The sequence below is a fragment of the Hevea brasiliensis genome, chromosome 2, assembly GCF_030052815.1.
Source record: "Hevea brasiliensis isolate MT/VB/25A 57/8 chromosome 2, ASM3005281v1, whole genome shotgun sequence".
In the NCBI taxonomy this organism is placed as follows: Eukaryota; Viridiplantae; Streptophyta; class Magnoliopsida; order Malpighiales; family Euphorbiaceae; genus Hevea; species Hevea brasiliensis.
In genome coordinates this window covers 119,495,323-119,519,049 of record NC_079494.1, presented here as the reverse complement: position 1 = coordinate 119,519,049, position 23,727 = coordinate 119,495,323, and the positions used below count along the sequence as shown (strand labels likewise).

At 35.1% G+C, this 23,727-nt stretch overlaps 4 protein-coding genes across 8 annotated transcripts; 3 read left to right on the top strand and 1 right to left on the bottom strand.

Moving 5' to 3' along the window:
* The first annotated feature begins 1,321 nt into the window (after positions 1 to 1,321).
* LOC110663766 (U-box domain-containing protein 24) lies at positions 1,322 to 7,581 on the top strand. 3 transcript variants are annotated; one of them, XM_021823181.2, is made up of 5 exons: positions 1,322 to 1,476; positions 2,109 to 3,495; positions 4,082 to 4,385; positions 4,776 to 5,266; positions 5,943 to 7,581. In XM_021823181.2, the coding sequence occupies exons 2-5, from the start codon at positions 2,260 to 2,262 to the stop codon at positions 6,936 to 6,938; spliced, it is 3,027 nt and encodes a 1,008-aa protein (XP_021678873.2). In that variant the 5' UTR covers positions 1,322 to 1,476; positions 2,109 to 2,259; the 3' UTR covers positions 6,939 to 7,581. The 3 variants fall into 3 exon arrangements, with proteins under 3 accessions (XP_021678873.2, XP_057997034.1, XP_057997036.1); XM_058141051.1 differs by having other exon boundaries at positions 1,354 to 1,476; positions 2,303 to 3,495; XM_058141053.1 differs by having other exon boundaries at positions 1,364 to 1,515; positions 2,303 to 3,495.
* Positions 7,582 to 7,751: 170 nt separating this feature from the next.
* Positions 7,752 to 9,743, top strand: LOC110663767 (pentatricopeptide repeat-containing protein At5g08510). The gene is made up of 2 exons (XM_021823182.2): positions 7,752 to 8,914; positions 9,027 to 9,743. The coding sequence occupies exons 1-2, from the start codon at positions 7,985 to 7,987 to the stop codon at positions 9,636 to 9,638; spliced, it is 1,542 nt and encodes a 513-aa protein (XP_021678874.2). The 5' UTR covers positions 7,752 to 7,984; the 3' UTR covers positions 9,639 to 9,743.
* A 342-nt stretch (positions 9,744 to 10,085) lies between these two features.
* On the bottom strand, positions 10,086 to 15,297 carry LOC110663765 (calcium-transporting ATPase, endoplasmic reticulum-type). 3 transcript variants are annotated; one of them, XM_021823179.2, is made up of 8 exons: positions 15,191 to 15,297; positions 13,053 to 14,599; positions 12,844 to 12,965; positions 12,084 to 12,362; positions 11,619 to 12,002; positions 11,261 to 11,370; positions 10,953 to 11,181; positions 10,086 to 10,827 (listed from the first exon to the last, which is right to left on the bottom strand). In XM_021823179.2, exons 2-8 carry the CDS (start codon positions 14,521 to 14,523, stop codon positions 10,267 to 10,269), a joined length of 3,156 nt encoding a protein of 1,051 aa, XP_021678871.2. In that variant the 5' UTR covers positions 14,524 to 14,599; positions 15,191 to 15,297; the 3' UTR covers positions 10,086 to 10,266. The 3 variants fall into 3 exon arrangements, with proteins under 3 accessions (XP_021678871.2, XP_021678869.2, XP_021678870.2); XM_021823177.2 differs by having other exon boundaries at positions 15,108 to 15,261; XM_021823178.2 differs by lacking the exon at positions 15,191 to 15,297 and adding an exon at positions 14,740 to 15,092.
* A 4,511-nt stretch (positions 15,298 to 19,808) lies between these two features.
* On the top strand, positions 19,809 to 20,363 carry LOC110663789 (uncharacterized). The gene has a single exon (XM_021823203.2). The coding sequence runs from the start codon at positions 19,809 to 19,811 to the stop codon at positions 20,361 to 20,363; it is 555 nt and encodes a 184-aa protein (XP_021678895.2).
* The last annotated feature ends 3,364 nt before the right edge of the window (positions 20,364 to 23,727 follow it).

Sequence of the window (23,727 nt, the reverse complement as noted above, 5' to 3'; positions counted from 1 at the left end):
AATTTAATTATAACTTCTATACATACAGACCTTAAACATATCCAAAAATCAATGGTGAAATATGCACCAAACGCACTTGGACGGAAGATAAAATTCTTGCTCCTGCTCAACCCTGTTTCTGCTTCTATTCATCATCTTCCTCCCTTTTTCTCTTTAATTTCATTGTTTTTTGGCCATTATCCCTCTTTTCCTCTTACCGGTGTCCATCTTTGCCGGAGAAATCTTAAAAATCCAGCCACCATCTCCCTCATTCCCTTCTTCTTCTTCTTCTCTCTCTCCTTTCCTTTTCTCTTTCTCGATTCTTCTACTCTCCATTTTTTTTTATAATTCTAGATAAGGGACTGCCAGCTGTCCATCTTTTTAAACAAATTTTATTTAGTTCTTGAATTCTCTAAAAATCATATTTTCTACCTCAAAACTTTTAAAACTTTATTTTTAAGTTCAAAATTAAATTAAACTTTCTCCCCAAAACTTTGTAAATTATATTTCTATTCAAATAATAACCATATTTAATATTTCTTCAAAAATGGGGGTATTACAGAATCACTGTTAATTCCCTCTTAATTTTATCAAAAATAACTAAAGTGCCTCTAACTTTATTTTCAATTCAAAAATAATTTAATTCTAAAAATTTTATTTTATCATCATTTGCTTCTAGATTCATATTTTTTTACTTTTTTTTTATTTACAACAATATCATACAATATATGAAAATATTATAAATTGATTAATATATATATATAAATATAATTATAATTACATAAATAAAATTTTAAAAAATTATAAGGGCTTATTTATAAATAATAATTATCTTTAAAGATCAATTTGTAAAATATATTAATAATTTTGTAAATAACTAAAATTTTTTAGGACAATACATATTTTTAATGATTATAATTTAAATTTAAAATTTTTAATTTAATAGATTCATATTTTAAAAATACAAAGATTTCATTATTAATAAAATAAATATTGAGGGATTAAATTATTTTTAGATTAAAAATAAAGCTATTGGCATTTTGATATTATTATTAGAATTGACAATAATTTAATTGAAATTATAATAGTAATAACTAATTTATAAATTTACTAAAACATATATAATTAAAATACTTAATTTTAAAATTATAGCTTATGTAAATTTTAGAGTCTAAATTATAAGTTCCCCACAAATATGTTTCGGATTAAAAAAATTTTGGCAAAGTCAAACAACAAGAATTAGAGCCTCCGTCTAAGTTGATAGAAACACGTTTGTCTGCTCTTAGAAAATCCTTTTTTTTAAAAAAAAATAATTAAGAACAAAATACTTACGGCTTGTTTTTTTTTTTTTCTCCCTATCATTCTTTTTTTTTTTTTTATAATTTTTATTTTGGGTCTTTTCGATCCAGCGGCTCCATCGGTTTTTTTCCCGAAAAATCTTCGCACATTTTCCCGGAGAGCCTCTACGTGTTTTTCGGCCACATACTCTCTCTACAGGTCGCTCTCTCTTGCGTTCCTGGAACTTTGATTTTTTAAGTATGATTCAACGTTTGGATAGCTTGTTGACTATGGTCTTTGCCTTAGTTTGATTATTTTGGGTTTTGCGCTGTTGTGTTTTTCTAATTGCATTTCCAGCTTTGAATTGATGAAAGACCTCCTACTGAGCCTTATCTTCATTCTATTTCGTTTAGTATATATTACGCTTCCGCTCCCATGGCTTTATGTGATAGATTATAAGATTTGAGACAAGTTTAGCATACTAATTCTGTTAATTCTTGTGTTGCTGTTAATATTATACTTATCCAAGTTCAGTGCCTCAAATACTGAGCTTAACAACTGTTGGGTTGAATTTCCCGTTCTGTTGCGATCTGAGTTTATCCATACTTTTTCATAATGCATTGAACTATGAAAGTGGTAAAAAAAGAAATGTTTTTATTGTTTTTCCGATGATTGACACCATCTATGCTCCCCACCCCTCTCCCCCTTCCCCCCACCCACCCCCCCTACCAAAAGAAAAAATAAAGGATTAAACCCATCTATAGTATTAGTTATATTGTTCAGATATTTTTTAGTTTATTATCAATTCAAGTTTTAAGTGGTGCTTATTCTTAGAAACTTATTCAAAACAGGGATTGAACGTAGGCTTTTATTGGAGTGAAACTTGATAATTGATGTGGCTATGAAACCTGAATAGATCAAAGTTTGCAAACGATCTTGCAACTGTGTTTTTATCACATGGACATAGAGAGTTTTACTTTCTAACTTTTGTTGGGTCACAAGATGGCATTAGATGTGATTATCAACAGCGCTTCATCTCTTCCAGCGTCAGATTTCCTCACCCAGATTGTAGAGGACATGATTGAGGTCGCATATGCTGCCAACAATGTACTCATTAAGAAAGAGAGTTTTAAGGAACTTTCCATCTACCTGGAAAGGATTGTACCAATCCTAAAAGAGTTTAACAAGAAATACATGGGTCATTCAGAGAGCTTGAACAATGCAATTGAGATTCTCAATCGAGAAGTTAAAACTGCAAAGCAGTTAATTATGGAGTGTACTGAAAGAAATAAAGTATATCTACTGATGAATTGCCGAACTATAGTTAAGCGTTTAGAAGACACCACTAGGGAAATTAGCCGGGCTCTAGATCTTCTACCATTAGCTTCTTTGGATCTTTCGTCTGGTATAATTGATGAGATTGCAAAACTCCGTGATAGTATGCAAAGAGCTGAGTTCAAGGCAGCCATAGCAGAAGAAGAGATATTGGAGAAAATTGAGTCGGGAATACAGGAGAGGAATGTTGATCGTTCTTACGCCAATAACTTACTGGCTCAGATAGCAGAGGCAGTTGGTATGTCAACTGAGAGGGCTGCATTAAAGAAAGAATTTGAAGACTTTAGGAATGAGATTGAAAATGCTCAGCTAAGGAAGGACCAAGCTGAAGCTATACAAATGGCTCAGATAATTGCTTTACTAGAAAGGGCAGATGCAGCTTCTTCTCCTGAGGAGAAGGAGATGAAGTATTTCACCAAACGGAAGTCCTTGGGTAGTCAACCATTGGAACCTCTCCAATCATTTTATTGCCCGATCACTCGGGATGTTATGGTTGACCCTGTGGAGACGTCTTCAGGACAAACATTTGAACGAAGTGCAATAGAAAAATGGCTTGCAGATGGGAACAAATTGTGTCCTCTGACCATGACTCCTCTGAGCACATCAATTCTAAGGCCTAATAAAACTTTGAGACAATCAATAGAAGAATGGAAGGATAGGAACACAATGATTACAATTGCTTCCATGAAACCAAGACTGAAGTCTGAAGAAGATGAGGAAGTGCTTAATTGCCTGGAACAGTTAGAGGATCTATGTGCAGAAAGAGACCAGCATCGGGAATGGGTGATATTGGAGAATTATATACCAGTTCTTGTTCAACTTCTTGGTGAAAAAAATCGTGATATAAGGAATCGTGCTTTGGTCATCCTCTACATTCTGGCAAAAGATAGTGATGATGCCAAGGTACTTTTACTTGATATTAGTTATTCTCTGTCTATTTTTCCTTTTCCTATGAGGCATTGTAAGATGCCTGGAATCATGGTAAATCTGGGTCTTTTGTTTACTCCTAAGTATTTGAAATGTGACTGCATTTTGTATATTCAGCTAAGAGATATCGATTGGATTTATACTCCAAATATGTTTTCTTCAGGCTATATTGGGTAAATGTGTCGGTGCACATGCACTTCCACAAGAATGTGTTAGCAATAATATATTTTCTTTCATTCAATCTATTTGTAGGTGAGTGGGGATTGCTAAGGTTCCTGTCAAATGTAGTTACTGAATTGATTTACTTTTGATGAATATTAAATGAGAGACCAAATTACTACAGTTTTTTTTTTTACTTAATTCTTGAATCACATTCTTCTAGTCATCCATCATATTGATAGTCATATTATTTTACTTCCAGCTTGGAGGAACTTTCTTCTTCTACTTTTTCTTCTTATTTTATTTTATTTTATTTTATTTTTTTATTCTATAGATAATCTTCATAAGCTAGATGGTGTATCTTTAATTTTAACCTTTGGCCAAAATCTGAAATATGTTGCAGGAAAGAGTTGCAAATGCTGACAATGCAATTGAATTTATAGTTCGATCTCTTGGGCGTCGAATTGGGGAAGGGAAGTTAGCAGTGGCATTGCTGTTAGAATTATCTAAATGTTCTCTGGTAAGGGATTATATTGGAAAGGTTCAAGGGTGCATTCTTCTCTTGGTGACTATGTCGGGCAGTGATGACAGCCAAGCTGCCACAGATGCCCAAGAGCTGTTGGAAAATCTTGCATTCTCTGATCAGAACATCATACGAATGGCAAAGGCAAATTATTTCAAACATTTGCTGCAGCATCTATCTACAGGTGACTTTCTTACATGCAACAAGTATTTAAGCTTTATGATAAAATTTATGTTGATTTACTTTGTCTTTGCTTGTCCCTTCACCTCTTTTCTTGGGTGTAAGATGATACTGAATCTTTCTGAATTCGTTTCAACCCTTGGTAAATGAGCAGCAATGGCTAAGTGAAGTAATTGAATCAAATGGTGAGGTGTATGCAGTCCTCTAAAATGCTAAATCTAATGATTAAACTTTGGGTCTCTTAGCAACACTTTGGATGTGATCATTGCATCCTCTAAATCTGTCAGTTGAAACACATTCTAATTGTAATTTTTATCTGTGTTGTATGTTATAGAGTTAATGATTGAAGAGACATGTTCCTATCTCTAAATGCACTAATCATTTGCTTTTGCAGGACCTGAAGATGTAAAAATGATCATGGTGTCAACTTTGGCAGAGATGGAGTTAACTGATCACAATAAAGCATCTCTATTTGAAGGAGGTGTGTTGAGTCCACTCCTTCACTTAGTCTCAGATAGTGATTTGGAGATGAAAAAGGTGGCTATCAAGGCTCTTCGGAACCTCTCAAGTTTACCAGCAAATGGCCTGCAGATGATTAGAGAAGGTGCAGTGCGCGCTTTACTTGATCTTCTTGTCCGGCATATCTCATCATCTTCAGGTTTGCGTGAACATGTGGCGGCCACGCTTATGCACTTAGCTGAATCAACGGTGTCCCAAGGATCCAACCCAACACCAATTTCATTGTTGGAATCTGATGAAGACGCTTTGATGCTTTTCTCTTTGATAAGCTGGACAGGGCCTGATGTCCAACAAAACATTCTCCGAATCTTCTATGCCTTGTGCCAGTCCCCCTCAGCGTCAAACATCAAGACCAAATTGACTGAGGTATACGACAGATCATGCATGCTCAGTATGTTCTCCAGTTCTTAGAAGAAAAATGCTACCCATTCTTGGCATAAAAATTGTTTTAATGTGCCGTTAATCCGAAAGATTGCTTTGCAAAAGCTACGATAATACATGTAATAACAATGTCCTAAAAACTTGAAGAGATATATTCTCCTCAATATGTAGATTGGCGTGAAATCAGTAAAAACAATGTAGATATTATTGATACACTCAGATGGTCAGGGATTGGGTAGTCTAACAAAATTTGACTGAAGAGTACCAAAGGTCATTAAGTTTCTGATCTTACCATAAATTTGTCAAGGATTATCAAAAATGCAAAGGATGTAGAAAGTCATTCAACTAGTAGAAAGTGAAGATATGAGTAACAAGGCCAAATATGAGATAATCAGATTTTTTAAGCCTGGACCAGGCATTTTGCTCATTGTAATTAGATGGCTGGCTACTTCTCAGTCCTGACCCTTGATTCTAATAATTTGTAGAAATCTGGAATGAAGGAAATTCCTTTAGTTTCTTAGTTCAGTGAGTTAGAGATCTCTTCTCCTTTGCATGTAGTTTACTTGATCATCACTTTGTATATCTCCAGGTTTTGCACTTTCAGTATAAACAATTTTTTTGGACATCATGATGTGGAGACTAACTTGTTAATCATGAACAGTGCTCAGCTGTGCAAGTATTGGCTCAGTTATGTGAGCAAGAGAATCAAAATGTACGAGCAAATGCTGTTAAGCTGTTCTGCTGCTTGGTAGAAGGTGGTGATGAAGCCACCATCCTAGAGCATGTGGGTCAGAAGTGCCTTGAAACCTTGCTCAGGATTATCCAATCTTCAACTGACATGGTAGAGATTGCTTCAGCAATGGGCATTATCTCTAACCTTCCAGAAAATAGCCAAGTTACTCAGTGGCTTCTGAATGCAGGGGCACTACCAGTTATTGTCAGAATTCTCCCAAATAGCAAGCAGATTGATCCTCATAACAATTGGTTAGTTGAGAATGCTGTTGGAGCCATAAGTCGTTTCACTGTTCCAACGAACTTAGAATGGCAAAAGAAAGCAGCAGAAGCCGGCGTTATTCCTATGTTAGTGCAACTGCTAGACTTCGGAACTAGCTTGACAAAAAAATATTCTGCTATTTCTCTTACTCATTTTTCAGAGAGTTCACCGAGGTTGAGTCAGCCAATACCAAAACACAAGGGGTTTTGGTGCTTCTCTGTTCCACCAGAAACTGGCTGCAGGATTCATGGGGGAGTTTGTACTGTTGAATCATCATTTTGCCTTGTTGAAGCTGATGCGATAAGACCCCTTGTGAGGGTTCTTGAAGATCCAGATCCTAGAGCCTGTGAGGCTTCTTTAGATGCACTATTGACCCTAATTGATGCTGAAAGACTTCAAAGTGGTGGCAAGGTGCTTGCAGAAACAAATGCTATACCATCAATCATAAAATTTCTTAGTTCTTCGACTGTCACGTTGCAGGAGAAGGCTCTAAATGCTTTAGAAAGGATATTCAGACTGCCAGAATTCAAACAAAAGTATGGACCCTGTGCTCAGATGCCCTTAGTTGATTTAACGCAGAGGGGGAACAGCAACATGAAGTCTCTCTCTGCCAGAATACTGGCTCACTTGAATGTCCTTCATGATCAGTCTTCTTACTTCTAAAGAAATTTAAATTGCTTTGATGCATTTAATTGGTCCCAGGGGACAAAGGATGCTTGGTTAGCTGAAAGATGGTCGTCAGTTTAAGAACACCACTATTTGGATTTACTCTTGTGCTGAGGACTTGATTACCAGGCGCAAATCACTTCTTGATGGTTTAGCTGCGCGATAATGGTGAAACAGGTGCATTCTACGACTTGGCAGGAGAGTGAACATTTGTAACTCAGGACAGAACTGCAATAGAAAATCACGCTGCCTCTTCTGCTGGAAAAACTAAAATTGATGAGTCACTAGAGTAGCATTTTCTATCCTTTTGTTGTTGTAAAGAGAAGTATTGCCAGAGAGATGGAATTGTAGAAGTGGCTCATATTGAATGCCACAAATTTTTCTGTGCAGTTGAAGAAGTCCAATCACCTATTCGTTTGTCATTAGGACAGGACAAAAATGAGCCCAAGTCATCAAATATTAGACTACTTAGCCACAATCTGATCATTTTTTTTTTTCTGTTTAATGGTAATTCTTTGCTCATATGTTGACGGTGTTGCAGTTATTTTCATATGATTGAGCAAAGCATGCGAAGGAAATAATCAAGGAAGTCTTGAATATGTCACACTTTCAATTGAGAGTCTCTGACTACATATTTTTTGATGTAGCTGTTGAATCTTTTAATTCTTAATACAGTAATTGCTGAACTGTTGTCCTTAGATGTTTGGTAAGTGGTAACAACCCATAATTCTGAGTGCTATATGCCTTCAATCAGGGAAGGAACGACCCAATTTGCCTGCCTGCCCGCCCCCCGGGGGAGTAAACGAACAGCACCTTGTTGGATCGAAGTGGATCTGGGAGGATTACCATAAGTTGCTCTGAGGCATTGTTATTGCCCATTATCATTAAAATCGTCCTAGTCGCTATATGAGAATCCCTCAGGCCTCAGATGATACTCGCAGTAAATCCAAGTAAGCTGATGTTAGTTTGGGGGTCTTCTGCTAGTAGATATTGTTGGCACTAGAATAGGGGTAATGCCTCATATGTCTTAACCCTGATCTGATATGAACCAGTTGAAGCAATTTCACGCCTTTACCCTTCGAAATAGCATAGACTACACCGAAACTCTTATAACAAAACTCCTCCAAATTGCAAACATCCCTTATGCTCACAGCCTGTTCAACCTTATTCCCAGGCCAACTGTCTCTCTCTACAACAATCTCATTCAAGCTTACTCCTCTCAAAACCAACCCCACCAATGCTTTTATCTTTACTCCCAAATGCGTTTCAAAAATTGCCTGCCGAAGGCGCACAGTTTTACACTTCTCTTCGTCACTTGTGCCCGCTTCTCCTACCCTTTACATGGCCAAATACTTCACACCCATTTCTTGAAGTCGGGTTTTGATTTTGATGTCTTTGCCTTGACAGCTTTAGTTGATATGTATGCTAAATTGGGCATGTTGGTCTTGGCAAGCCAAGTGTTTGATGAAATGACTCTGAGACATACAGCCACTTGGAATGCGTTAATTGCAGGTTATTCAAGGCATGGGAATATGGAGGGAGCGCTAGAGTTGTTTAGACTAATGCCTAGCAGGAATGTGGTTTCATGGACGGCAATGATATCCGGGTACTCGCAGAATGGAATGTATTCTAAGGCATTAGAAATGTTCCTGGAGATGGAGAAGGAGGAAGGTTTAATGCCAAATGAAGTAACTATTGCAAGTATACTTCCAGCATGTGCAAATCTGGGCGCATTGGAAGTTGGGGAGAGGATTCAAGCATATGCCAGAAAATATGGACTCATTAGGAATTTGTATGTAAGCAATGCCTTATTGGAAATGTATGCAAGGTGTGGTAAAATCGATGTGGCAAAGCAGGTGTTTGATGAGATTATTGGCAAGAGGAGAAATGTGTGCTCTTGGAATTCGATGATCATGGGCTTGGCTATCCACGGAAGAAGCAATGAAGCCCTTCAGATCTATGGCCAAATGCTGGTAAGCTCTGTTCTTTGCTAGCCCCCTTGTTTCAGTGAATATCATGATATTGGAAGTTATTGTGTTCTGAATTTTTTTTTTTTTTTTGGGTATCGTGTCATTGTGAACACAGAGAGATGGAACTGCACCTGACGATGTGACATTTGTGGGACTTCTCTTAGCATGTACTCATGGGGGCATGCTTGTAAAAGGCCGGCAACTTTTCCAATCAATGGAAAAAATGTTTAGGATCACTCCCAAATTGGAACACTATGGCTGCATGGTTGACCTCCTAGGGCGTGCCGGAGAACTGCAAGAAGCTTATGATCTCATAAAGAGGATGCCCATGAAGCCCGATTCTGTAATATGGGGAGCACTACTAGGTGCTTGCAGTTTCCATAAAAATGTTGAGCTTGCAGAAATAGCAGCCAACTCTCTATTTCAATTAGAACCTTGGAGTCCAGGAAACTATGTAATCCTTTCCAATATATATGCATCGGCAGGCCGATGGGATGGGGTTGCAAAGCTTAGAAAGCTGATGAAGGGCGGCAAAATTATAAAGGCAGCTGGATATAGTTTTATCGAAGGGGAAGGTGAAATTCAAAAGTTCATCGTGGAAGATTCATCACACGCAAAGCGTGATGAAATATATACATTATTGCATGAAATTTCAACTAAGATGAAAATACAAACTGCGGATGATTTTAAGTCTGAACTTGAAGAATTATGCCTAATGGAAGATTGATTAATTATTTTTTTCATTACTCCTTGCAGAATCAAAAGGGACCATGAATTTTCAGGTCTCTACATTGTATTTGTTCTATAATCTTATATGATATGCTTCTTCCAACTTGCGTAATTCACCATGAAAATGTACTGCACGATGTGACTATGCATTAGGCAGTCACAAGGGCAATTGAAGGAAAGGCCACACTTTTAGAGATTGATTTTACTCGGGAGAATCAATGTTTAATTCTTTTAAGGCTGATAATGGAAATGAACTAAATTACAAATCTGTTCCAATTTAATTTGTGTCAGTGAATTCAAATTGGATTCAATTCAGACTAATTTGGTTCCTAAGGGATCAACAAAGATCAGTAACTTGCCATTTCTCTTTCTTTTTTTGGTAAAATTAACTTCAATTAAAATTCAAACTCGTAACTTATATATAACTCTGTACTACTTATGGAGCTAAAGTTCAAGCTCAATAGTAACTTGCCATTCCATTTGATTATGATGAACAAAGTGAGTTATATTCTTCCCTTTAAAAGACCTAAATGGGAAAGAAACAAAATGAAGCAATGCAACAAAGAAAAAAATTTAAATTAATGGAACCCTCCAACAACATTCCCTGTAATTCGTTTCAAACCAGCTTATGCTGTCTTCTCCTTTGTTCTGTATCTCCGACTCCTTTCCACAAATTTGAGAATCTCATCAATTAGAATCACAGGAGCTGAAACCAAGATGACTAGAAGCCACTCATTCAGGCTCAATGGGACAATACTAAACACATCTTCCAGGAAGGGAACATAGAGTAAGAGGCAATGGAGTCCAAATGAGACTGACATGGCAACTAAAAGCCAAGGATTCCTCCAAGGTGGCATTGTGACCAAGCTGTTCTCCTCAGAAAGAGCATTCATGGAGTTGAACATCTCGATTGCTACTAGTACAGAGAGCGAAAGAGTCATTGGCTTCACTTTACCAACGGAGAAATAATCACAAGGGTTTGAAAAGGTGATCAAGCGTCCTCCACCAACCGAGTACGGAGCCACAGTGAAATTTGACCATTTGTAACACTCCCCCCAATTGCGAAGCTGAGATAGTTCAACAAGAGTATGCCCATCACTTCCAAGATTGATACCCAGAAAAGAAGATTGGGTGTACCACAAGATGAAGATTCCGACTGTTGCAATGCCTACATAAGAACCAATAACCTGCATTGCAAAAATGTAAATCGAGTGAGGAATACAGTTTTGTCTGACAAACAACGAAGGTCAACATAAAAGATAACATTTTTCGCATGATTCAAACTGGAGTTAAAGAACAAATGCTAAGATACCAAATAACGGAGGAGAACCCAAGAATTTATTAGAGCATCGTTGCTTTTGCGTGGTGGTTTCTGCATTACGTCAACGTCAGCAGGGTTAAAACCAAGGGCTGTTGCAGGCGGACCATCGGTAACCAAATTCACCCACAAAAGCTGCACAGGTATTATACACTCTGGTATACCCAGTGCAGCAGTTAAAAATATGGACATCACCTCACCAACATTAGATGATATCATATACCTGAAGATTGAGAAACATAGAAGGGTTCAATTAACTACCACAATAAAGGAAGAGGAAAATTGACAAATGTATTGTGTACCTGATAAAAGCTTTCATGTTGTTATATATTGAGCGACCCTCTGCAACTGCTGAAACAATGGTACTAAAATTATCGTCTGCCAAAACCATATCTGAAGCTTCCTTGGCCACCTGCAAAGAAGAACGTCGAATGCATTCCCATGACTTCTGAAAAAATTTACCCTCATGGCACGAGGTTAAAACAAAAATTAAATTTCAAATTGAAATCTAGTTAAATGTACAAGTTCATTTAACCGCTGCAAAGAAAATTGGAGAATGCTGTCATTGGATGCAATAACATGTTTTTCAGCTCTTGGCCAAAATTCATGAGATTGCCTCAAATGTTCTCATTAAGCTTTAATGGATCTTGACTAGCTTGCCTCAGTTCCTGTTATACCCATGGCAATTCCAATGTCCGCAAGTTTAAGAGCAGGTGCATCGTTTACACCGTCTCCAGTCATGGCAACAATCTCACCCATATCCTTCAGCAACCGTACAATTTCTTGCTTATGCCTAGGCTCTGCACGGGAGAACACCTTTCCTCCAGGTTTAGACAAAATTTCTATTTGTTGTGAAGGGGGAACAGCCATGAACTCTTTACCCGTAAAACTATTTCCTCTAAGATCTTCATCTTCGTAAAACAGCTTGATTTCTTTACAGATTGCCTCTGCTGTGGACTTGTTATCACCAGTTATCACCATGACTCTAATACCAGCACCTCTACAATTCTCAATTGCTTTGTGAACTTCATCACGTGGGGGGTCCTGTTCAATATCCAAGTCTTTTTAGCTAAATTCTGATCGTTAGGTAACTGATTTACCAAAAACCTTGCAAGATATACTAACCCTTAGACCAACAACTCCTACAAAAAATAAATCACTTTCAATGGAAGAGTAGCAAGCTGGATCAAGCAACTTCTTGTGGGCAGGATGGTTCTCAGCATAGTAGTCTGAAAATTCTCCCAGGTCATCCTTATATGCCAGTCCCAAGCACCGTAATCCTTTGGAGCTCATCTCCAGAAGTCTCGAAAGTAGCAACTGCCTGCAAGGTTCATCAATGGGAACAAGAGATCCATCTGCAAGTTGTACGTGTGAACTGCGCTCCAATAAACTCTCAACGGCTCCCTGCAGATCTCAAAAGTCACACATCCATCTCCATAAACTAGTAGATGAATATCATTCAACAAATCAAGGTAGGAACTAAGACAAACAAGCAGCATGAGCATGAGCCAAAAGAAGAAATTTAACAACTCTGAAAAAAGAAAAAAGTTAGCATTAACCAAACCACTAGGATAAAACCATATTCCCCAAATTATAAGTGTTAAATCACCAAGATTTTTATGTTTAGAATAAGGCACCAAAATGAAATAAACTTTGAAAAAAAATCTTGAACGCTAGGCAACATTAGCAACGTCAAACTTGGCAAAGCCTTCTCAAAACACTCAGCTAAACTTTCACTAGACTGGGTAAACACGTCAACCAAGCAGTCACTTAGCCAGGTATCGAGTAAACTTGGCAAAATATGAGAATTAGGATGTCTTGTACTCCGTTATAACAAGGTTAATCAGATTGAAAGTCAGTAATTGCGAAGATCTCCATGGATCACCTTGACAAGAAGTCGATTGTGCCCACTGGGCTCCCTGACGATAACACCCATTGACTTCCTAATGCGATCAAACTCCAATGTGGCAACCCTTTTCGATCTTTTAGTCCACCAGTCACAACTTACTACAGTAACAAAAAGTCTATAAGTCAAACAACTGAACAAAACTTCCACGATTTGTGTCAAACACAATTATATCAGTCACCGCTCACCTAATTTTACCGTGCTACGATCAATCAAATAGTTTGCAACACGTTCAGTGTCACGAATTTTATTCCTTGCCTTGACATCTGGGATTCCCATCTTCTCAACCAAAACCTTGAGAGCTGCCTCAGTGGGCAAACCCATAGCTCGGAACAAACGCCCATCACAAAAGATCCCAGCGTCGTTGCAAACGGCACATATTTCTGCCATGGCTTGCAAATTAGCATCCATGTTGTAACAAGTCCAATCAACAATTCCCCCATCCTTAGGATCATAGGTTGTTCCTTCAACATGAAAAATTCTGGAAGAAGTAGTTTTCCCACCCAAAGTAAAAAATTCTGTCACAGACATCTGGTTTGTGGTTAAAGTCCCAGTTTTATCCGAACAAATCACAGTTGTGCATCCCAAGGTTTCTACGCTTGGAAGCTTTCTTACAATTGCATTCTTTTGTGCCATTTTCCTGGTACCCAGTGCTAAACAAGTCGTGATTACCGCAGGAAGGCCTTCAGGAATTGCTGCTACAGCTAGAGCAATGGCAATCTTGAAATAGTATGTGCATTTCTCAAAAGAAAATCGAATATTTGCTGGCCATCCATCTGCAACATCCCATGAGAGGAAATTTTTGTAATTTATGACCCACACGATGAGGCAAACAAGTCCAATTACAGTCGTAAGCCTACTTCCAAACTCATCCAGCTTCTTCTTCAAAGGTGTATCATTGTCTTCCAAAGAAGCCTCATGTATTTGCTTCTGTATTTTTCCAATCTCAGTATTCATCCCAGTGTTTATAACGATACAAACACAGCTTCCATTCACAACTGTTGTGCCTGCAAAAACCATGTTTTCCTTAGCCTGCAGCTCACAGTCGTCCATGAATATGGGAGTGGTGCCTTTCAAGACAGGCATAGCCTCCCCGGTCAATGAGCTTTGCTCTACTCTCAATATTGACGTCTTCAAAGCTGCAATTCTCATGTCAGCGGGCACCTTATCCCCAACCCGCAATTCCACTATATCCCCAGGAACAAGCTCCCTCGCTGGCAAGTCCGGTACCCAATACTCATCCCTTAGAACCTTTGCTGATTCACATTGCATCTCCTTGAGGGCTTCAAGTGCCCTCTCAGCATTACTCTCTTGCCACACCCCAACAATGGCATTAAGGACCAAAATCAAAACTATAACAAATGGTTCCACATAGTCTTCGAACCCAGACTCTCCCCTAGATTCACTTCCATGCAAATAAGCTAAAATAAATGATATAAAGGCCGCAACCAGAAGAATTTTCACAAGCGTGTCATCAAATTGTTCTAATACCAGCTGCCATAAGGGCTTACCCTTCTCTTTGGCGAGTTCATTCCAGCCATATCTCTCACGCCGCTTCTCAACCTCATATGAACTCAGACCCTTGTCCAGCTTCACATTGTACTCTTTTAAACACTGCTCAACAGACCATGACCATGCAGGGAACGGTCTTCCCTCCATTGCTTTTGTCTTGAAGTTCAAAATTCTACTCCAGACAAAAGTTTGGATGAAGTGCTCTCCGAATCATATCAGAATCCTGCAAAATAGCACCATCTACAGTCAAAATGCTAGATAGAATTAAAAAGAAACAACAAAAAGCATGGATTTTTAATATTTCTAATTACTCATAACAGTGTTACAACAAATAAAAAGGCCGAATATAATTTAAACTGTTACCCAATTAGTTACCGGGGACCTTTCTCCGTATCTTCACAACCACCATAAGTAATGTCACCCGTAACCACAAACCAGAGAGAAAGAGCGGAGTTAATGAAAATAACCATACATCTCAAAATATGCAGTAGCTCTGACCTCTGAGCTTCTAGCAACTAGCATACCAAACCCAACCACTTATTGCTGACAATTGATGTATAATCTTAAAATCCACCTGCCAGAAAACAAGTAATTCTCATAACAGACAGAAAACCAGAACAAAAGTAGCAAGCACAGAGTATAGAGCAAACCAGAAACAAAAACCACACGCTTTACATTAAATAAACTATAAGCAGGAGCTGCAACATCATAAATGAACAATAATCTTTTACCCATGAATCGAAACGGGCATTCCAACCGCAGCTCAAAGGAACCAAACTCCAGGGAAGAAAAAAAAAAGGAAAAATAAGTAGACCTTTGGAAAGAAGTAGGCAATAAAGTTGGCTTGAAGACAAAGCAAACCCCAAAGAAAATTCTTTACTTCTCTGAGGAAAAATCTTCTCAAATAAGAAAAAAAAAAGTTAAAGAAACGGATTTAGATTGGTCAGTCTTTTGATCTTGTATAGGTCTGCTTTTTTTGGCGCGGCGCTTTTTTTTTTTTTAGGATTTTTTTTTAATTCCTCCAGACGGTTAAAAAATGCAAAATAGACCATTTTTACTGAAATATCCTTCAGACGATCCTATAATTACTAATATGGAAATTTCCGGTCTTAATAACTTCCTGTGTCAGTTTGGTTTTAAATCTAACTGAATTAATCATTAAACCCTAGTTAGATTGTGGCAAATCCTAAAACATAAATCCCCAACATTAAACAAGTAGTGAGAATGACAGAGAAAATAGATAAAGAAGATATGACTAAGGAAAAAAAATTGAGAAAAGAGAAAACATCAGTCTTAGATACATAAACCGTTTTTTTTTTTTTTTCCTCTCCAACAATGTGGGATACTACAAGTTCAAATTGAACTATAATTTGATGAAGAAGGCGCCAAATCGACGAGGAGGATTGAGAGAGACTCAAGGTGAGAAACGGCAAGTGAAGATGGAAAATTGAAAGGAAAAGCACCAGGGTACGGGGCAAAGCAATGGCTCTGCTGCAAGTTAATGAGAGAAACAAATTTGGAACTTTGTCATTAAAGATATATTAGAATATGATCCATTCAATTTAATTTATTTTTTTATTGAATTAGTTAAGTATAATTAAAACTTTTTAAATTTATAATTAAAATAAATTAAAAAAATAAATTAAATTAAATATTTTTTAGTTAAAATTGAATTTACATTCTTTTAGTTGCAGTGGTGACATAGATTTTTATAAACTCCATAAGTTCTTTTAATAGAGATTTTATATATTGACTTTGTAAACTCAACAATGTTTTAATGGTTAGCGGAAGCGAGACACCTATCGAAGAACTAGAAAATCCAATATTTTGTGTAGACCTGGCCAAGTGTCGATTCCAGGTCGGAATCGGCGATTCTTGGCCATTGGCTATGTTAAATCAGAATTGGCTATTGAGTAACCAATTCAAATCGATTCCTGTTCATTCACAATTTTGGTCCAGCTTTGTAGCCATTATGATTTCGATTTTTGATGATTATAGTTATGGTTGGGTCAAAGTTTAGTTTGATTTAAGATTTCCGGTTTCAATTCAAATCTATATAAGCTAATTAAATTAAAAAAAATCATAAAAATTATTTTCTTACTTATTTGAGAATGATCTAAGAATTAAAAATGTTCACGGTTATGTACATAAACTAAGAAAAATATTTAAAAATATAATTTTAAAAATTTCAAATTAAACCCAAAAACAAAAAAATATGCTAATTAATTTTAAAAATACATATAAACTATTGCATATCTTATTTGAGAATAATCTAAGAATTAAACATGCTCAAAATTATCTATTTAATCTAAAAAAATATTAAAAAAATAGAATTTTAGAAATTTCAAATCAAAATAAAATATGCTAATTGATTTCAAAAATTCATAAAATTTATAATTATTTTATTTGAGAATGATCCAATAATTAAAGAAACTTAAAATTATCTATATAATAGATATAAAATGTTAAATAATTAAATTATAAAAAATTAAATCAGGCTAGCTCTGATTTGGAACTATTGGTTCTGGTTTAAGAAAGGAAGAACCCTAATTGGCCCGCCCTCTCCAGTCCCAAAACAGTTTAAAGACTGAAACCATTGATTTGATCTAAATTTGACCCAAGCCCTAGACGGTGGGCAGTCTGCTTTTTTAAATAGAGAAAATCCATAATTATCATCAACTACATTTAAATAATTTTTTCCTTTAATTTATTGGGCTAATTGCCATCCATATGTTTCTGCCAATCATGGATGTGAACAAAAATTGTTTTTATGGCACAACAATTTATAAATAAATATTACTTACAGTAATTATGATTACATAAAATTATTAATCAAATAATCTATTTTAGGGTATAATAATCAAATCATCTTTATTTCAATAACGAAATCAGACTATTTAAAAATAATTATTAAAATTTGAATTGGATTTTTTAGTTTAATTTTGCTTTACATTTTTATTCAATATAAAAAATATAATTAAAATATCATCTCTGCAAAAATATTAAAAGAACGTTATATTTATTTATATTTCAAAACATAGGAATAGAAACAATAAAACAATGACGGGTAACCTTATTCGCTTGTTGTCTGATCCGATAAACAGACACACCCGAAATTGGTCTCATTAAGGTTCTACAACCCATAAAATAATTTGACCAAATTCAGTCCAATTATCATCAGGACAATTCACAGCATTGCAGACCTGTTTAGAATCTATCTGAATGTCCACATTGCAGGAGTTGGTGGTAATTAGCCAAGAAAACCTCGGCAACACGTGGAGATTACTTCAGTTCATTTTACTCACTCAATTTGAAGGGATTATTAAGTGCACGCAAAAAAAAAAATAAAAAAAAAAATAAAAAAAATATATATATATATATTCTTTTATAATTATATGGAGTTTATTTTTTATATTATAAAAAATATTATTTTTTATTAAAAAAATTATTTTTTAATACTTTCAACAAATTTAAAAACAATTTTCTAAAAAAAATAATCTTTTAATTCAATTTCAATCCCCAAAATGGGTTCAATGGCCTTCGTTTGGTCACTTTTTTAAAGCACTTGCATTTGAATTATCATGAGAGTATGATTTAAGTAATACAACGGCTACCAACTTTCCACATCTTTATATGACTTTCTATGTTAATTTATTTATTCCTGTCTGTCTTTTTTTTTTTTTTTCTTTTTCCTTTCTTGGATGGTGATTGCTCAACATTTCTGTTTATTTTCACTTAGTTTATTCTGGACATGAAAGCTGGAGTCCCCTCTCTCTCACCTTTTGATTATTTTATAATTAAGTCAAATTTTAATTTGACCTAAATTAAGACCTGAGTTTCAACTTTTCGTCAAATTGATATAATTCTTTTAAGGGTTACAAGAAAATATGTTCTTATTTATGTTTTTAAATGAAAAAAAAATTAAAAATAAAAAATTCTTTACTATAATAAACTTTTATTAATATTAATTTTATCATGACGTACGTTGCACTTGTCTTCATTATTTTTAACCATTGATTTAATATAATAAATTTTTATTTAATATATATAATTCTCAATTCATTTATTTGTTGTAAGATTTTGTCCAGTAATTAATATTACCATATAGATCAAAATTAATTCCTTTAATGTGGTTCAATATTAATTGATATTTACTTTAATTAATACAAATCTTAATTATACAATAATTACTTTTATTAAAGTAAATCATAATTCTAATTGTATAAGCATACTTGATGGACGTACCAGATTAAGTCTTGGGTGTATATATATATATATATATATATATATATATTTAAGCTGGTCCTGTTTCTACCCATAAGGTCACGCACATCCTCTCTCATAAAATCAGAGATAACAAGGTCATATCAAGAAAGTCTTCCATCGCTAAAGTCTTGTGTGTAAATCAAGAAGGATCAAGAGGAAAGAATCAATTTATTAAATTAAGGGATCTCTCAATTATTAGCATGGCTCAATTAAACTCCGCATCATGTACGCTTTCTAGATCTGTGAAAATTTATTTGTTCAAAATCCATTATTAGGGTGATGATTGAATATTACGTTTATAATTCACATTATATTTATTATTGTTATGATCTATTAAGAATTATTTTACATGTGGTATCAGAGCTCTAGATTTTGAACAATTAAATTTCTCCATTAAATTTATGGTGATGAATATAATATTAAAGATTTTACTTGTTATTAGATAAGGGTAGAATTAAAGTTTAGATCGTGAAAGTTTTATGATTAATGTTAATGATTAAACTAATTAAAATAATATTTTTAAAATTTGACCCAATTAAGTTTTGGGCATGAGGATTATTAACATGACGAAAAATCGTGTTATAAAGATATTTAAGTTTGAGATCATATTTTCTCAAAAAAAATAAAAAAAATTATGTTTTCTACCCTATCTAATTAAGATTTGTAATTAAACCAAATGAATGAATAAATATTAGGTTTATTAAGATACATAATTTATATGCATGCCTTATAATATTTGTTTTAGTTTATTAGTCACCAAAGTGGCCTAATTAAAATAAAATAAAATTAATAGTTTGTTAGTCACCAAAGTGGTCGAACTATGAATGATATTTACATGCATATAAAACTTATCAATTATTTATACCAATGGATGCCTATGATTAAAAATGGATTAATTGATACCTATTAGTCATCAGAACTTAAGGATTTTACCCAAAGGTAAATTAATTATTCTATGATAGTGAGAATTGTGAGGATAATAATATTTTATTAAATATATATTGGATGTCCAAAGACAACATATATATTTGATGTAAGTTAATTATTGTCCAATCAAGTTTAAAGGCATTTAATTTAGGAAAGTATATTATAGTATTTACCCAAAGGAGAATTGTAGTATACTCTAATTGTTTAAATTGTCTGAATCTATTTTAATTTAAATATATATGAAATATTTTGCAGCTATTACTCTTCATTTGCAAGCTTCATCTGTTATTGTATTCAATGGGCTAAACTTCTCTGAATGGTGTGAGCAAGTCAAGTTCCATTTAGGTGTCTTGGAACTTTACTTAGCATTATTGGAAGACAAACCCACTGCTATTACAGATATAAGCAATGAACAAGAGAAGTTGTACCATAAGCAATGGGAACGGTCAAACAGATTAAGCCTTATGTTTATGCGAATGACTATTGCCAATAAGATCAAGACAACAATCTCACAAACTGAAAATGCAAAAGAATACCTTAATTTTGTGAAAGAACGGTTTCGTTCTATAGATAAGTCACTCGCTGGTACTGTAATGGCACAACTCACGACCATAAAGTATAATAGGTTGAAGAGTATGCATGAGCACATTATAGAGATGAGTGATATTGCAGCAAGGCTAAAGACCTTGGGGATAGCAGTGGATGATTCCTTCTTGGTGCAGTTCATTCTGAACTCGCTGCCTCCTGAATATGGGCCATTTCAAACCAATTACAACACTATTAAGGATAAGTGAAATGCTAATGAATTGGCCAGTAAGCTAGTTCAGGAGGAAACGAGACTAAATAATCAAGGGACTCATTCTGTCAACATTATGGGTCAAAGAGCTAGTAAAGGACTCAAACCAAAGGCCAACAAGTTTAAGAAGAAAAAGAAAGGATCTTCAAATGCTTCTCAAACTGAAAAAGAGGAACAAATGGTAGATAAGTGTCGCTTCTATAAGAAAGTAGGACACTATCAGAAAGATTGCCTGAAACGTAAAGCTTAGTTCGAAAAGAAAGGTAATCCTTATGCTTATGTATGTTTTGAATCAAACTTAATTGAAGTTCCTAATAATACTTAGTAGCTTGATTCTGGTGTTACTACTTATGTATCCAACTTGATACAGGAATTTCTTACGATCCAAACCACAAACCCAACTAAAGACTTCCTATTTATAGGGAACCGAATGAAGGCCCCAATTGAAGGCATAGGGACTTATCGTTTGATCTTGGACAATGGTTATCACTTAGATCTTTTACAAAGTCTCTATGTATCTTCAATTTCTAGGAATGTTATTTCTATTTCAAAACTTAATGAATATGGGTTTAATGTTAAGTTTGGACATGGATATTTCAGTTTATTTAATAATAATTCCATTATTGGTTCTGGAATTCTTATTGATGGTTTATATGTAACACCCTTATTTGTATAGCCTGGTATATTTCACTGTTCTGGTGACCAGTGTCGGTCCGGACAATTAAGGGGATTAGAACCATACTTAAGACAACTAGAGAAACCATAAACACTAATAATTAGTGATTTCCAATTGGTTAAGTATAAATAAGAAAAACAGAACATAAGAAGTTAAACGAGCCGAGAGTCACGGCGATGGGTGACCTGCTCGGGAACGACTGCGAAGTCATTTTAAACTCAAATTTCGAACCGTAAAATGTGACGCTGCGGTCCTTAAGATCCTTATGAACACAGTGGAAAAGAGAAAATCATGAAAAAGAACTGTTAAGCCAGTCAAATAATTAGGTCAGGGAGCCGGAAAAAATATGGAATTATTTGCAAACCGGGATGAACCGGCGAGGGGCAATTTGGTCAATTGAGCCCGAGAGCTGACTCCTGACCTAACTGTCAAATAAAATTGGAGAAAAGAAAATTTCAGAATCGAGAATTAAATTAAAGAACTAATAGAAAAAAATAAATAGAAAAAAAAAGAGAGGAAAGTGAAAAAGTTAAAGGTGATGACATCATGAATGATGTCACAAAGAAATTAATTAATTTATTTAGTAATTAGGATTTTTGGTCTTCAAAAAGGGATAAAGATAAAAAGAAAACAAAAGGAAAAAAAATTAGAATTGTCTTCTTCTTCTTCTATCAAGTGCCGCCCCACCTTCCTCCATAAATTCTCCATGGAAGCTCTTCCCTTAAGCTTACACTAAGCTTAATTTCTCCTTACCCAACCTTAATACCCCTCATAAAAACTTCATTTGAGCTTGATATTGTAACTTGGGAAGAAGACTACAAGAAGAAAGAAGGGCTAAGAGAGAGATTTGAAGCTTTAAGTTGAGGTTAGTATGTTAAACTCCTTATTCTTCCATTTAAATGCATGTGTGATGATTGAAATGAGCTTAGAAATTATGAAATGAAATAAAATCATGGGAGAAGGACTAAACTGAAATTTTGGCCTGGTTGATGGGAGTATGATTGGTATGGTTTGATGTGTTTAAAGGGAATTAAAGATGTTAATAAACTTACATTAGTATGGTGTTAAGATGGAAATGCACCAATTGTGATTTAATGAGTGAGTTAGGGTTTGAATGTTAGGGTTTGTGAACCAAATTTTGGAGAAATGCATAAATGATATCTTTGACCAATTGTGGACTGAAAAATGGTCAATAATGACCAAAGGAAATGTATGGGAATTGTTAGAATGGAAGACAAATTCGTAAGTCAATTGGTCATGCTGCTAGCAGCATGACCAAACCTACTTTGAAGGACCAAAACGGGAATTTTACAAGCCCAATTGATATGCCACCAATTAGGGATGAAAATAGACATAAAAGGACACAATTTTCATAAAGAAACCATGGCCAAAAACTGACTAAAACTTGGTGAACCAATTGACTAAAGTGAAATGAGAGTAGGCTCACATCATTAAATCGACCAAATGAACAAGAATCGCTCATTTGGTCATAATTTGAGCTAGACAGGTCAAATTGACCTGAAATTTTACCAGCAATTAGATAAGATATAGACTAAAACTTTCATGAAGAATACCAACCCAAATTATGCCATTAACCCATTCAAATTATTGAGCAAAGTTGAGTTATTAAACCTGCAACTTTGCAGAATTGCCATTGAGCAGTAAAGTTCCAATGGCTATAACTCTCTCTAGAAAACTCCGATTTAGGTGAATCTTGAACCGATAGAAACCTAAGACATAGTAGAACATTTCATATGAAGGAAATTAGACCAAATTATGGACTTAACTTAATCAAATTATTGAATGAAGTTGGACCAAAAATATGCCAGAACCATAGTTGCAGTATAAACAGTGCACGTGAACAGTAACTGTATTTTAGCTATAACTTGAGCTACAAAACTCCGATTGGGGTGATCCAAAAATGAGAATACACTTAAGACAATAAGGAACATTTTCTATGAAGGAAGTTTTGCCAAATTCCAACAGTAGATTGACCAATGGAACAGTGCAACTTCATAGCACCAAAACCGAAAATTGGCAATTTTGCCAAAATGACCTAAGCTTTTAGAAAATGACCAAAACCAACAAGTTTAATGACCAAAATGTGGTATGTGGGTGAAGTTGGAGTTCCCATACCTATTAAGCCTTAAAAAGTTAACAATTTGACTTGAATAGTAACCCGAAACACAAAAACTTCGAGAACGTCGAATTTAACGCAATAGAGCTAGTTAAAATGAAGTGAAATTTATTTTTGGATTTATGCTAAGTTATGGTACTGAAACACTGTGAAATTGTGTGTTTCAGCTGAAAAAGACTTGGAAGCCCTTAAAGACTGAGTCAAGGCCTAGAGGCGACTCCAGTCAGGTTTGTGCACAATAAATTTATGTAATTATTTTCCAATTGAAAATTTGAGTTGCTATACTTTATGAAATCGCTGTGTTATTTATGAATTGTGTTGCCACTTTGTGACTACAAAAATGACTTTGAAAATTGTTTGGGATCTCTCATAAATTATTGAAAATAATTATTTTAAATTGATTTTGGATTCACACTTAGCATGACAGTATCACATTTCCTCCTCCATTTATGGGGTTGAGATCGTTTATTTTCCTCCCTCTCTGGCTTGCCATTTGAGGTTGTAGGTCGAATGAGTACTCATTAGCTAGCTAGCTAACTCCCTCATTGA